This window comes from Camelina sativa, chromosome 20 (genome assembly GCF_030686135.1).
Source record: "Camelina sativa cultivar CO46 ecotype springtype chromosome 20, ASM3068613v1".
Taxonomy (NCBI): Eukaryota; Viridiplantae; Streptophyta; class Magnoliopsida; order Brassicales; family Brassicaceae; genus Camelina; species Camelina sativa.
Window position 1 is genome coordinate 26,124,998 of NC_141899.1, and position 14,890 is coordinate 26,139,887.

Consider the following 14,890-nt stretch of genomic DNA (forward strand, 5'->3'; position numbering starts at 1 on the left):
GTTTTGTGTTGGTTACTATTGTTTTTTGGAATTCCTTCTTTATTTTTTGCCGTTAGTTTTATATTCTCATTGAATTTTGTTGATGCGTTTTTTAAGTAGTTTAATAGTCCTTCTTAGCTACTAAATTTAAGATCATATACTGGGGGAACTGGGGAAACCCATCCGAGTAAATGAAAGTTCTTTTAGAGAAAATAAGTTTCTTATGTTGGGTTGTGTATGTTTTATGGCCGATTTTTTTTGGTTTAATTTTGGTCAATTATGTTTTTAGATTTTTTAATGGGCCTTTAATTTGTAATGCTGGAGGCCCATTGTGTTGGGGTTTGAACTATATAGAGGTGTAATATATGTTTTGTTTTCAAAACATTTCGTTCATTATAGGCCCGATGCCCATTTTATTTGTAATAATCCGTTGGCCTTTTTCCTTTTTAAATTTTTTTTCGTGTTTATAGTTTTGTTTTTGCTTTAGTTTGGACCACATGTGCGTTGATTTCCGGATGATTGAGTTTTTTTTTGGGTTTTTACTTATTGTGCTTTCTTCCTCTTAATGTTAAAATCGAGAGATTATGTTAAATCATCAAAAGAAATATGTAAAATTGAAGGAAAAAAAAACTTCAAAGCCAGCTGTTTTCTTCTTCTTCTTCTTCTTCTACCATCTCTCTTTTTGGTCGCTTTCAAAATTCCTCAAATTCATCCTCCGTTAATCACCAGCATTGTCTTTCTTACCGATCTGACTATCTCAACATTCGAAATCTCCGGTGTTAAAGCTTGATCTGAAGGTTAGTTGTCAAATCGATTTTTTTTGAAAAAAATTTTCCCCCGGAACTTAGTTTAATTGTTGAATTTGTTTTTTTTTTAGTTTTGTTTGTGTGTTCTGAGATCCTGTTTTCCGGGTAGACCCAATAGAAAGTAGATATTCCCGAGCTTGTTTTGTTTTTTTTTTGTTTTTTGGTCCTTTGAGATTTGGTTTGGGTGAACTTGAATCTGGTTCATATGGGGTTTTTTATATATAAATTATGTCCATGTGTCTCGGTTGTTTGAATTAAACTAAACTTGTCTACGGTTGTTTGAAAGTGTAGCTGGAGCTGGAGAATTATGAATAAGTCGCTATTTGGAAAATGTATGTATGCGTTGGGTTTTATCAAAAGAGAGTTGTTAAGTTTCGTTTACAGAAAAATGTAGATCTACTTGGTCATATGGTTGACTGTGAAGATGTACAATATCTTTCTATCCTTCCTTTTGTGATTCTATACTTGTAGCTCTTATTCATTCATCTACTTTCCACCTTTTTTTCACTTGCTTGTAGTTGTTCCTGCGAGTGGGAATTTAGTTTTATTGGGTTGCATTGAGATTATCCTCTTTTTCGTAGGTATGGACATATTGGGAATTATGTTTCTTAAAAAGTTATTTGAAAATACCTATATGTTGGTGGTTTAGTTATGCTGCTCCATCTTGTTTGATTGTAATATCTTCAAGTGCGATTTGATGGCATGCCTGTGTATTATGGAAGATTGTTAGGTTGACGATTCATAGTTTTGAATTAAAATAAGTGTGTTATGTAGTTTCCTTACCTTGTTATTTCTGGATATCTTTGAAGATTTCTTGATAGACGATGTTTCTGACTCCATCTTTCTGTGCATCTTCTTCTTGTAGAATGGTTAGGCCTTCTGGAGATGTTACTCTTGATAGAGCTACGTATAGTTGGCCATGGCTAAAGACTGGTTTGGGTAAGTAGAGTAGAACTGATTTCAAACTTTGACCCTGACTTTTGTTTATTGTCATTGCGTAACATACGCGTACTGGAAATTGCCTTCTCTGCAGTGTGAAAGGGTGGTCTGAAATTGGTGGGGACAAAATTATCCTTGGTAGTAGTACTTTATTTCCAGCATGTGTACCGGTGAGTATTTCTCCTTCGATAACTCGGTCTCCCAGTTTTGTGACTATTAGTCTTGTTCCGTTGCATAGACCTTCTTTTTGATTAATGTTCCTCATGAGCATTATAGGGACGCCAAGTTTTAAACTTAACTTATGTTTTGGCATGCCTGGATACTCTAGGGAGTTTAAGTACTCCATAGGATATGATGCTTCATAGTCTGCACCCATTGTATCTGCCTTGCTGATGCTGTCATAGCTGAAATAATCCTTTAACTCTCCTGCTACTTCTGCTAACATGTATGCATTAATCTCATCCACTGTTTCGTTCCTTGGAGTTAGAATAGCTCTTTCTGTTAGGGCTTCTGTTATGCTTTGAAGGTCGTTTTGGGGCTTTCTTGCTGTTTGAGAAATTTGTTGCAGTGGATCTCCAGTAGGTTCCAGAAGGAATCTGTTTCCAATGATCACTTGCTGTCCTTCGTCACTCTTATTTTGCTTGTTATGATCGCACTCTGGGGCTGTTCCATCACCTACACTTAGCAACCAAGTAGCAAAACCTATTTCTGAATGGTGTAGTCTCATGTTTTTTTCTAAATGATATATGTTGCATTCCTCCCATATATATGACTTGCTTATAGACGCTAGAACTGTATCTGCTCTTGTCCCATGAGTGATTACTGGGAGAATTTGACGGAAATCTCCGCCAAGAAGCACCGTTTTCCCACCAAACATTTTTTCGCTAGCTGTTGAATCTTCCGTAGACATTAAATCCCTTAGTGTCCTATCTAGAGCTTCGAACGCATGTCGATGAGACATTGGTGCTTCGTCCCAGATTATCAAATCTGTTTTTAGAAGCAATTCTGCTAGCATTGTATTTGGCCTGATATCGCACATTGAATCTTCTGTAAGATTTAGTGGTATCTTAAATCTTGAATGTGCTGTTCTACCACTTGGTAATAGTAATGCTGCGATGCCCGATGACGCTACAGGTAGGACCACTTGTTTGGATGATCTTAGCTTTGCGATTATTGTTTTGTAGACAAAAGTTTTCCCAGTTCCACCCGGTCCGTTAAGGAAGAATAATTTACCCGAGTTCTTGGTTACTGATTCAAGGACTGCATCATAAACTGTTCTCTGCTGACTGTTTAGTAGTTGGAAGTGACTTTGATGCTCTTCGTTTTCTTTTTTTGTGTCGTACAATGATTCTTGTTTCAGCAAGCTGTTACCGAGGGCTTTCAAAATTTTCTTATCAGGTGTTGGCATTTCTGGGAAATCTGTGAGGGAGCGATCGTGTTGGTGCAGAAGTAATTCGACTTCTATCAAAGTATACTGCTGCAGTTCATCTTCGTTTAAAGTAAGCTTCTTAAATCCAAATTCCCGGCGTTGTTTTTCAAGAATGCCTTCAGCTAATGATTTCCAACAGTTTTCCCATAAACGTAATGGGTTAGCCACCTCACAGTAGATTAGGAGAAGGACAAATAGATGGCGTAACTGATTTGGAGTTGCCCATTGAGTTGACTCATCCATTACTTTAAGCCACTCCTTATCGTTGTCTAGTATACCTCTAGCCCTGCATGCTTCTTTAAAACTTTTTTGCTTCACACCACCCACTGTCAATATGTCATCGTAGCAGGTTGGACCTATGACAACATTGACCAATATTCTTAGGTAGTATAGCTGACCAGCGTTTGGGTGAATATTAACAATTCTGCCTATGGTCTGAACTCTCCCTGAATTATTACGACGACGTCTGCGATGCCATTCTTTCTCATCTGCATCCCAGACATAATATTTTGGGAATTCGATATATGTCAGCGTCCTGGCGTGTTCACAACGTTTGTTCATTTCCATCCACTCAGTGAACATTGTCTTGTCAATTCCATATTCCATATCTAGATAGGACTTGGTCTAGTTTCTGTGTATTCTTGTAAGTCACTGTTTGTTGGTCTTCGAGGTGGATAATTAACTTCTGAACCGCTGGCTTCCGTTTGTGAATGTGGTATGCAAATGAACGCCACATTGCTTCACAATGACAAATACCGACAATCAAGATACTCCTGGATTTCATCTCTTTCCTTGACAAATTTTTGAGAATTTTCATTTGTCGATGTATTTGTTGAACCTGTCTCAATCAAAATGGTTGCCTTATCCACTCCTTTTGTGATATACTTGAACAGATATTTTACCGCATTTGTCGTGTTGCACCATTCGACATTGATGTGGGCCTCATATTTCTTCAAGATGGCAATGTTATGTAGAACAACATATTGGTTATCTAGCTTTTTCCCACCCTTCATGATGAAGTTGTCTGTGGTCTGGCGCCGGCGGTAGACAATATAACCAGATTTGTCTATACTTGTGAATTCTGTGTAGGAACGTGGATACTTTTTGGAACATACTTGATTAGCCATGCAAGGTGATGATGGGCGATCCTTCCCACATGGTCCATGCATCATGTGTTTCTCCACAAGCTCAAATCCTACAGGGTCTTCTGTTTTGATTGGCAGTTCAGCCGAGATTATCGAATCAATTTCAGCCGCTGTTGGTATCTTGGAGGTTTTATCAAACCATAGAAGAATATGTGCATGTGGCAACCCTCTCTTTTGAAACTCGATTGTGTGTAATACTGCAAAATTATTAACAGTGTTATATATTGTCTTCACAAATTTTAAAGAATATATATATATAGTTTGGGTTAACGTTTGTTACGTACCTGCAACACATGGGTTGAAAAATGTCCCTTTTTCGAGGTCTTTAAGAAATTGTTTGAGTTTCATTTGGAAAACGCGACATTCAACATCAGGGCGTTCATTACCTGAAACCTCGTCGTAAGTTGCTAGAAAAATCTATATATATTTGTGCATTATAGCCCGTAAACCTCACCGTAAGTTATTAAATCAATATAAATCTATATATATTAAATCTTAATTACCTGAAACCTCGCCGTAAGTTGCTAGATGTTCCTTTATTTCCTTCCAGTTTGGGTTTGCTGTCATGGTAATGAACAAACTTGGATTCCCATATGTCCGACAAATTGCCATTGCATCATGATATTTCTCTATCATGTACCGAGGGCCTCCTGTAAAACTGGACGGTAGGATTATCCTTTTCCCTATTTTTTTAGCATCTGTATCTCCTTTACCCACTGCATCGAATACATTGTTGTATAAGTCTGCTCTTAGTTGGTCTTGATTGTTCTTTGCCCATCGAAGTCTTTCTTGTTCTATAGATGTATATGCATCAACTATATATTGGTGTAGGAGGCGGCCTCCTCTGATTAGTGTCAATCCTTCTCTGAGTCTTGTTTGGATTTGGTAAGCGTAGTATTTTCTTATACTAATGAAGCTTCTTCTGCGTTCGCCTACCTGTGTAACTGCATGATGTATTTCAGTATGGTAGCCAAATTCTCCATATGGGAATAACAACGGGTACTGTAAACTCATGAGCAAAGGGTGATCATCCTTTATTTGTTGTAGGTTGTTTGGCTGTAACTCCAAGACAATATCCCTGTGACCAATATTGTTTGTGAAATCGCCTACTATTAATCCTGCAACCTCTTGAATATCAGGGCGATCATATTGTTTCCCTTTTCCTTTTTTATCAACCAAATGTAGCCGCAACTCTTCAACATTTGTTTCTTTGAATCGGTCTCGTGTTTTCCGGAAAAACATGCACAAACAATTATATTCGTCTAACATTGCAACCAAACCTGCAACTATGTCTTCCTGTAGGTCTGCAGTTGAACCTCCTCCTGACACAGTTTTCATACGGTTTGAGACTTCATTTTCTGTGTCTATGATATACATTTGCAAGAACTTGGGGTTCTCTCCGGGCATAGGTAGAAGCGAGCCTATGCGGTGGTAGACTTGGCCATGTATTCTGAAAACTGGTGGGCCAGTTGCATAGGTTACATTGTGATCTATTTGTGCTCCCATTGACGTGAATGCAAGGATGGCATTGTAAATTCGTATATTGATACGGAACGTCAAGCTATTGGCATGTAGGTATGCCAAATACTTTGGAGTTTCTTTTATTGGGGGGAGTTTGACACGGCCTTGTTGACAACATATTGTGAAGATTGGCTCTCCAGTGGTTGGATCAGTGCCAGTTTTTTCTGAATACCAGACCAAAGCTTTACAATGGATGCACTCTAGGATTGGGTTTTCCTCTGCTAATGAATCTGTAGTGGGGGTAATTATAAATTATTTTAGTAGTAGAACTTGCTCCGTTACAGAGAGAAACGACAAAACTATATTCTCTAAGCTAATTCGATATCAAGTTAATAATATTCTGAGTTAGAGGTGAGATGAAGAAGACTGACCTTGGAGTTGTTTTCTCTGTTGTCTTGATAACTGTTGGGAACTTGTAGTAGGACCTGTGGTTTTTTTATGGGTTTGTTAGTTTGATGGTTTTTAATTTCTGTTTTTTGTTTTGTTAGGGATGATAGGGTACCTTTTTTTTTTTTGCTTAATCTTTTTGACAAAATGATAGCCCTTCTCATTGTTTGTGCATTTTTACGCCTTACTGCAGAAGAAATTAGAAAGCATTTTGTAATTTGTGAGTTTGTAATTTAGTATAATGTATGTACAATGGCTACAATGATATCAGGAAAAGAGTTTTGATGGTTACCATATTCTGAGCATCTCTCACAGCCACCTATAGTTTTTTCGAAAATGTAATTGCAATTGTAAGTGTTATTATGATAACATGCTGTGTGTTTTACTGTATCTCGTTAGGGATGTAAAAAACTTACAATCATAGTACTTAGTAGTAGGTGGATGATTAATTTGCCTCCCTTGTTTTGGTGTGACTGCATAAAGAGTTTGTAAATTCTTTTAAGGTAGAACGTTGGCTAGATATAGTATAGAGAAATTAAGTTTTAAAGATTTGTACCTTTGTTCCTTCTTTGTGACCGTGGTGTGTTTTTCTTGGTGGCAGGTTTTTTGTTGTTGCTGCTTGAAGAACTTGAACCGACCAGTTGAGTAGATGATTGCCGTTGTTTTTGATCCCATCGTTTAGAAAGCAAGATTGCTTTCCTCATAGAGCGTGCAGTGTTATAACTGACTGTATAGCAAATCAAGGTATTATAAATTAGGATTATTGAGCAAATCCTTTTCTACTATTTTAAATTTTTGACATCTGTAGGTGAATAAGTTTGGCTGTTGTGGTTTAGGGTTACCAATTTTGCAGCAGCTGATGCATCCACCTGTATTTCAGAATACATGCATTTCGATTAGAGAAGAGTTGAGTGGTCTTTTTTTGTTGTTGGTAAAGTTTAATAAGGACAGTACAATGATAAGCAATGGTTGCTGGTGTTCCTGCAGGTATTGGCAAGTGTTTGGGCCGGCGTGGTCGTTTTGTTTGCCCTGTGAGAAAAAATTAGTACGGTTTGGAAGGATTGTGGTGTGGTATTTTCTTGCATATTTGAAATAGTAAGATATTTGGTGGATTTAAGCTTACCATGTAATTGGTCGATTGAGTATGTTTCTTCACGTTGTCTCTTTTTTTTATTTGTATTACGCATGGTTTGATCTAGTTGCAAAGTTGGCCAAAACCTGCAAACATACAATAAAGTTCTGAGTTTGGAAAACTATCTTCTTAATGCTTTATAGTGTATAACTTTTGAGCAGGGAATTGGTCTTATTAGCATGAACTCAAATGTAGTGTAGGGATCTTGCAGAGACAGAAGGAAGTGGGATTTTTAGGCCTTTGTGTTTCTGTTTGTTTATTTTTTTCGAGAGAGAATATATTTGTTTGGATGTTTCACTTTTCATTAGTCAGGACTGTAACTGTGTAGATTGAATGTGAAATTTAATTAAGAGTGGGGTAGATATTATTATTGTTTATTGTACGTTTCTCTTACTTTTCAATCGTTTCAATTACACAACCTGATAAGGCTGACTAAGCGAGTCTAATTCTGTTTTTGCTGTTTTTTTTTCATGTAATTGGTTTGAATTATTAAGAGTTGGGACTGTTTATGAGTATGGCCTTTTAAAAAGACGTTTATCATTTAAACGTTTTTTTTTAAAAAAATTTAATAATTTTAAGATTTATTTGTGCAGAGTAATATCGATTAAGTAGAATATAATTAATTTTAATGAGTGAAATAGAATTTTCAACTACTTCATGTAGTATCTGAACTCTTGCCGGTGAAGGTGTTCTGAACACAAACTTGTGGGTGTGGGTGTTCTCTACACAGATGCAAAGTAGTAAAGTAAAGTTGGATCTTACTTTGTAATTGTAATAGATTTTTCAATTTTTGACAATAAGAAAACAGTAACTGTATTTATGGTTTTTCAATAAGATGGTAATATTTTTAGTTCCCGTAAAACTATAAACTTAGATAAAATGCGACACTCATATGGTATAAGCAGCAAAAGTTTTATTTGATAAGTGGAAGAGAAAGGTAGAATTTCAAAAAAGCAGGAAACGAAAAACTCATTAATAAAAGCTGGTCGAGTTGCACGTCAAGGGTATTATGAGATTTAGTCACGGATTCAGGTGTTGTGGCGTTGGCGTTTCTCGGTCTTGTTGTCATTGTTGTCTTCCAGTTGTAAGTGCTCAACCTTATTCTTCGACTTTCCACTTGAAGCTTTTGTAGGTTGCCCGGGTTCCTTGCCTCCCATATCTCCTCCAATGTCTTTCTCAGATGGTTTGCTATGGATGTTAATATTATCCTCCACTATACGATTGACAGTGAAAGTTTGACGGGTTGCCCGGAAATTGTATTCTGTCAGCTTAACCTGAAATTTGCATGAGCGACCAACAATGTCTAGGATACATTGTGGTGTCTTCTTGCTAATTTTTCCAGAGTCGTCAGAATCATCACCCTAGTAATAATTTGATAAAATGGTTATCAGTTGGTTTATGGTTTTCTTGTTTCTTCTTTGTTTGGTAAATATTAAATAATAATTACCTCAGGGAATTCTAGTGAGAAAACTTCAGCAGCTCTTCTTCCGACAAAGTGTAAACCTTCACGGTCGAAAATGACAAAGGTCGCGACGTCGTTGTTGGCATCAGAGACTAATACTTCAAAACGGTACCTGAACAGACATTCGTAGATAACGTGAAGGGTTTAGCTTCGTAAATAGGTGTCCCACAATATGGTGGAGATGTGTATGTTGTGTTTTAAATAACTGGAAATACCTTAGCATCCCAACCTTGTTAAGTTTGTTACAAGTTGTGCAAATCAATTTAGTGTCTGATTCTTCCAACATTGTATTGCAGTAGGTGCAAGAAACATAATTCCAGCCAGATTCGCCAAGTATCTTGATGATGGTGACAGAGCATACAAAGTTGATTTTCTGTTGCACTTTTTTTTTTAGAGGTCTTGGAAGTGTACGTGAAGCGAGAAAGCAAAGTTATGAGATAGTTTAGTAGGTACCTGTGGGATATCCTTTTCGATAAATTCATTAAGCTCATTTATCGTCAATGTTTTAAGCTTGGTTACGGCAGTGGATGAGCTCCCAAAAGTTGGATCTTGTTCACTTAACCTGATGATTGGGTAGGTTTTTTTCAAAAGTAAGGGATGAATGTGTGATGTGAGAAATTGTAAGAGTAAGTGTAAACATACCATGTTATAAACTCTGTGGTTTCAGCAATGTCGGTGTCGAAGAAGACGCGAGAAGCAGATGTTGAGCTAAGAGTTACAGCACCTACGTAGAGGTTGGTCTAAGTTAGTTGTTTTTTTTGGTAGTTAGAAGTATGTTATGTTTTTTTTCTTTTTTCCAGGGATGGAGATAGATGCTGATGCCATGGTTGGTTTTGAAGGTGGTTTCACAAAGTAGTAGTGGTGATGGCTTCATTACGGCGGTGGTGGTTTTATAGGGTATGGGAAGAGGAGATAATAATGGAATTGTAATGCTCATTGAAGTGTAAGAAGAGTGGGCAATGAAGTACTTTTAGTGGAAACGGTGGTCTTCATTGCAGGCTCTAGGAAGCTGAAAAGATTTGAGATGGTGGAGATTCGAGATTTGAAACGGTGGTACTTTTCTTTAGGGTATACGCAGAGAAGAAGTTACGATGATGATGAATTGATGATGATTGCAAAAACAGTGTAATCGTAAATGTAATGTGTTCATAAGCCCACTGAACAAAATTGGGCCTAAAAGGCTGAGAGCGATTGGGTATTCCATTCTGTTTCTTTTTCATTTAATCGTTGAAGCAAAAATGGTTGTATTTGTTATTATTGTCGGAGAAAATTTTGGTATTTAATTATTAAGTTTTTCAAAAAAATCATTTGCATTCGTAAAGATAAATTGAAGGCATAGAGGAATTAGATTTGAGAACTGCTGACGTGGCTTCTTCATAAGGCTTCACATTTTGCTTAGGTGGACACTTTTAGAGGGCTCAATATGTCCCTTTTATTAGTAGTAATGTTTACAAATGTGTTTCTCTGTTAATATATAGGGTATATTACTTTTGTAATTTCTGTTTTAAGAAATTGAGGAATATTATCTATATTAACATTTTTGAAGTACATTTTGTGTTATGTCCTTTTAGTTTTACTTATTTAAATTTTTATTTACAATATTAACCCTTCAAAAGTTTCCAAAATAACATTACTTCAGATTTTCTTTCCTAAATATTTTGCATTCCATTTCAACTAAAAAATTATAGCAAAATCAATATGGAAACACAAAATATGATATATTTAACTACACCTTCTATTGTGTATTGAAAATATTCTATCTATGAATCTTTTGCAAACCAAGAAAACAACAATTTGATTCCTATTTTGTTTTCCAAAACATGTGAGTTTTAATTTTTAACGTAAGAAGAACTTCGATCACATTTATTTAAATATTATAATTAATATATATAAACTTAATAAAATTTTAAAATATTACGAATATGTAAAATTAAAAAAGTTCAAAATACTATACAATATGGTTATATAATAGATGGGTTATAAAGACGATATGCTGGAATTAATAAACTATCATTAAATTTGTGCTAACACGGGTTAAATCCTCATTTAATTATTTGTCAACACTATTAATATTAGAATATTTGACATATAAAATTAAGTTGATTTAACTAAGATTGTGTAAAATAATTAAATCATTAGGAAAAATGTGACTTAATCATAGCGTATAAATGACTTATTATGTATTTAGATCCTTATTTTTTTGTTATAATAATTAAAAATCAAAATAAAATCTCAAACACTAAACAAAACAAACTAAATATAACAAACAAATAGTCATGAAGTATATTACGGGTTAAAAAATAAATATAAACATTTAGCTACACAAACGGTCAAAAAATTTAGTTATTCCTCTATTTGCAAAACATCAAATATTTAACAAAAGAAATACAATATAAAATAGAAATAATAATAAAAATTATATACATGCGGTATACCGCGAATTAAAATCTAGTTTTAACTCTTATTTAAAAAAACAACATTGCTTAGTCATAGAAACACGTGTCAACAAAAGAGTGCTTGTTCAAGAGCGAAGCAACTCCCGCGATTTATTTGGAATCGGTTAGCACATCAGATCTCTCTATATAATTAAAAAAGAAGGCCTTTTTAACTCTCCCACAAACCACATATACTAAACGAGAACGAGCGATGGCGACAGACGCAGGAGCAGAGTCGATTGCTACGGTCGCTGAGAAAGCCCCCGTCACTGCTGAGAGGCCAGTCCGTACTGATCTTGACGATCGTCTCCCCAAGCCATGTTCGTATATTTTCTTTATCTTTTGCTCTTATTTTTTTTTTTTCAATGTCCAAGTTGTATTCATAATTTGATCTAAAAACTTTCTCCAGTTTCCACCCACTTTGACGCATTTATTGTATATACTATTTTTTTTTCTCAAGAAAAACAGGTTTTTTTTTTTCAATACAGCTTTACATTCATTAAAAAAATGTGTAAGATTCACGTCTTGTGGTTTTTCTGAATAATAATTAAAAACAAACAAAATTGTTCTGAATAATTTTATTTGGCTGATTGGAAAATCAGATTTGCCTCGAGCAATGGTTGCACCAGACATGGAAAACGTGAATGGCACAAGGGGACACAAGCACCAGGACATGTCTGTTCTTCAACAACACGTCGCTTTCTTTGACCAGGACGGTGATGGTATCATTTACCCATGGGAGACATTTAGAGGTATCAATAAACATCTTAGAACAATTGATGAAAAATCAAGAATAAAAAGATTTTATTATAGTCTCTTTTGCAATGCTCAGGATTTAGAGCACTTGGTTTCAACGTGGTTTCTAGTTTCTTTCTAACACTCATTGTGCATCTTACAATGAGTTACGCCACAATGCCAGTAAGTTAATTTCTTATAAACATCTCAATTAAGATGTTGATGAGTTAGTGTCTTTTATCTCTTTGGTTCCTCTCAAGATGTCAAGATGTTTACTTTATTTTCTTGTTCGAACACCAGACTTGGGTGCCTTCTTACACCTTCCCGATTTACATCAAGAACATCCACAGAGCCAAACATGGAAGCGACACCTCGACTTACGACACTGAAGGAAGGTTCGTCTCTCAATATAACCTTTGTCCATGATGATACTTTTGGACTTGTGGTTATAAGTGTCAAAATCTTCAGGTACATTCCTGCAAATCTGGAGAACATGTTCAGTAAGTATGCACGTTCAGTGCCTGACAAGCTAACCCGTTTTGAGCTGTGGCAAATGACCGAGGCTAACCGCAACGCATTCGATTTCTTTGGCTGGTCAGTCCAATCTTTTTCTCTTTCTTATGGCCTTTCTCTATCTCTCTCTTAATGGCGTGAAATTGGAAACACAGGGCAGCGAGTAAAATGGAGTGGGGAGTACTGTACCTACTGGCCAAAGATGAGAATGGTTACTTATCCAAAGAAGCAGTTAGGAGATGCTTCGATGGGAGCTTGTTCGACTACTGCGTCAAGGCGAGAGCTTCTGCTAAAAAGACTGAATGATGGATGACACGCATACCCGTTTCTTGAGTTTTAGGCAGTTTCATATCTTAAGTAACCTTTTTTAATATCTTAACCAAAACATAAAACAAATCATTAATTAATTCAGATGGTAACTTTTTGTCACCTAAATTTCTTACCTTGCTAGATTATTCTTGATAATTTTTTTAGAAATTATCCTTTTGAGATTATTCTTTTAGTTTATGGACTTTGGTGACTGCTTTATTTGAGGGATATCAAGATTCTCAATGTGTCACTGTGTTTTATGTTTTTGGGTATTTTCAAGGGACTCAAAGTACCAAAACTAATAACCAACAACACCACATGGAACCTAAACTCCTTATGTCGAATCTCTAGTCGTCAAAATTTGAAACAAATTATCTTCCCTAACACACTTCAAAATACAAATAAAATTTCTACAATTTAATAATGGATAATTCTCGTAAATATCACTAAAATAATTTTTTTTCTTCCAAAAATACCACTTTTAGGTCAACATGACCAAAATTAAACCGTAACCATATTTCGAACTATAACCGGACCGTATCAAACCGTAACCGCATAAAATAGTTAAAAACTGTAACCATTAACCGTAAATATATGGTTAAATTATATTAATCATAACCGTTAATTAACCATAACCGTATCAAAACCGTTGGTTAACCGCATAGTTAAACCGTAATTTGTTAACCGTAACCGCTTTAAAAATATAGTACTATATACTAATAATTAATTATTTAATATGAATCATATGATATAAAGAAATATGAGTACATATTAATTATAAATAAATAATATCAGTTCTATTATATCATTAAATAATATCAACCGTATCATATTATCAAATAACCGTAACCGTATATAACCGTAACCACTTCAACCGGAACCGTATTTAACCGTAACCATTTAACCGTTTATTAAACGTTATAGTTAAGGTTAAACAAAATTTATAACCGTAACCGGTGGTTAATTAACTGTAACAGTGATAACCGTAACCGTGGTCATGCCTACTTTTAGGGGGTGTATTGAAACCATGATTTTGGAGGATTTTATGGGATTTAAGAAATTTTGAATTTTGATAGATTTTAGGGAAGTTGATATGATTTATGGTAAAATTCTTTCAAATCCCACCTAAAAAAGAGATTTGAATTTCTGTATTTTTAACTAAACAAATCCACTCAAATCTTTCAGAATCCCTAAAAATTATTAAAATCCAAATCCACAAACTGTTTTGAATAACAGTGGATTTTAAAGTAGATTTTTAAATCATCAGTTCAATAACAGTGAATTGTAATGGAATTTTTAAAATCCATGATTGAATAACATAGGATTTGTAAATTTTACACAAATTACTTAAAATGTCAAGTTGAATACTTAAAATGTCAATTATATTTTTCAAAATTACTACAAATATGAGATTTTTTCCAAAAGTAATACAAAATTAAACTAAAATAAGTTTATTTTTCTCAAAAACACCACTTTTAGTTTTATTTTCTAAAAATACCACAAAATTAAATTTTTGGTGACAAGACCTAGAGATATCAAAATTAAAGTGTTTACATTCAAAACTAAATCCTAAATTGTAAACACTAAACTTTACCTCTAAAAACTATACCCTAAATCTAAATTTTGTCAATCCAAACCTAGAAAAATAAATTCTAAATACTTAAAATTCAATTTTTTGTGTTTGTAGTATTTTTTGGAAAAAAAAAACATTTTGTGGTATTTTCGAAAAAAACACTTAAAGTGTGGTATTTTTTGAAAAAAAAAATGTAATATTTTGAGGAATTTCTAGTTAATAATGTTGAGACTAAGATGGTTTATTAACTAATAGAACCGTTATGTTAATTAATTTATACAGAGACTTGTCTAATTTTAAATTTATTTAAAAATAATATTATTTTCGTTATAATCAATATTAGTGTAGAATCAACAAGTAAAAAAGAAAGGACGATTGTTTAAACAAGAGTAATTGTTGTACTTGTATCATATATCCTTTCAGACTTTTTGTGGTGATAATATCAATATCCATCATCAACATTGCTTCTAATCAACAAAATAGTGTAAATTTTGATCTGTTATTTCTCCATCAAATCCACATAAG

At 34.6% G+C, this 14,890-nt stretch overlaps 2 protein-coding genes across 2 annotated transcripts; one reads left to right on the forward strand and one right to left on the reverse strand.

Moving 5' to 3' along the window:
- Nucleotides 1-3,893: 3,893 nt before the first annotated feature.
- On the reverse strand, nucleotides 3,894-6,910 carry LOC147919384 (uncharacterized). Its single transcript, XM_087503952.1, has 5 exons — nucleotides 6,763-6,910; nucleotides 6,623-6,679; nucleotides 4,809-6,049; nucleotides 4,583-4,691; nucleotides 3,894-4,495 (listed from the first exon to the last, which is right to left on the reverse strand). Exons 1-5 carry the CDS (start codon nucleotides 6,908-6,910, stop codon nucleotides 3,894-3,896), a joined length of 2,157 nt encoding a protein of 718 aa, XP_087360078.1.
- Nucleotides 6,911-11,408: 4,498 nt separating this feature from the next.
- LOC104771321 (peroxygenase-like) lies at nucleotides 11,409-13,035 on the forward strand. Its single transcript, XM_010495825.3, has 6 exons — nucleotides 11,409-11,555; nucleotides 11,838-11,987; nucleotides 12,068-12,153; nucleotides 12,271-12,365; nucleotides 12,439-12,564; nucleotides 12,639-13,035. The coding sequence occupies exons 1-6, from the start codon at nucleotides 11,447-11,449 to the stop codon at nucleotides 12,787-12,789; spliced, it is 717 nt and encodes a 238-aa protein (XP_010494127.2). The 5' UTR covers nucleotides 11,409-11,446; the 3' UTR covers nucleotides 12,790-13,035.
- Nucleotides 13,036-14,890: the final 1,855 nt, after the last annotated feature.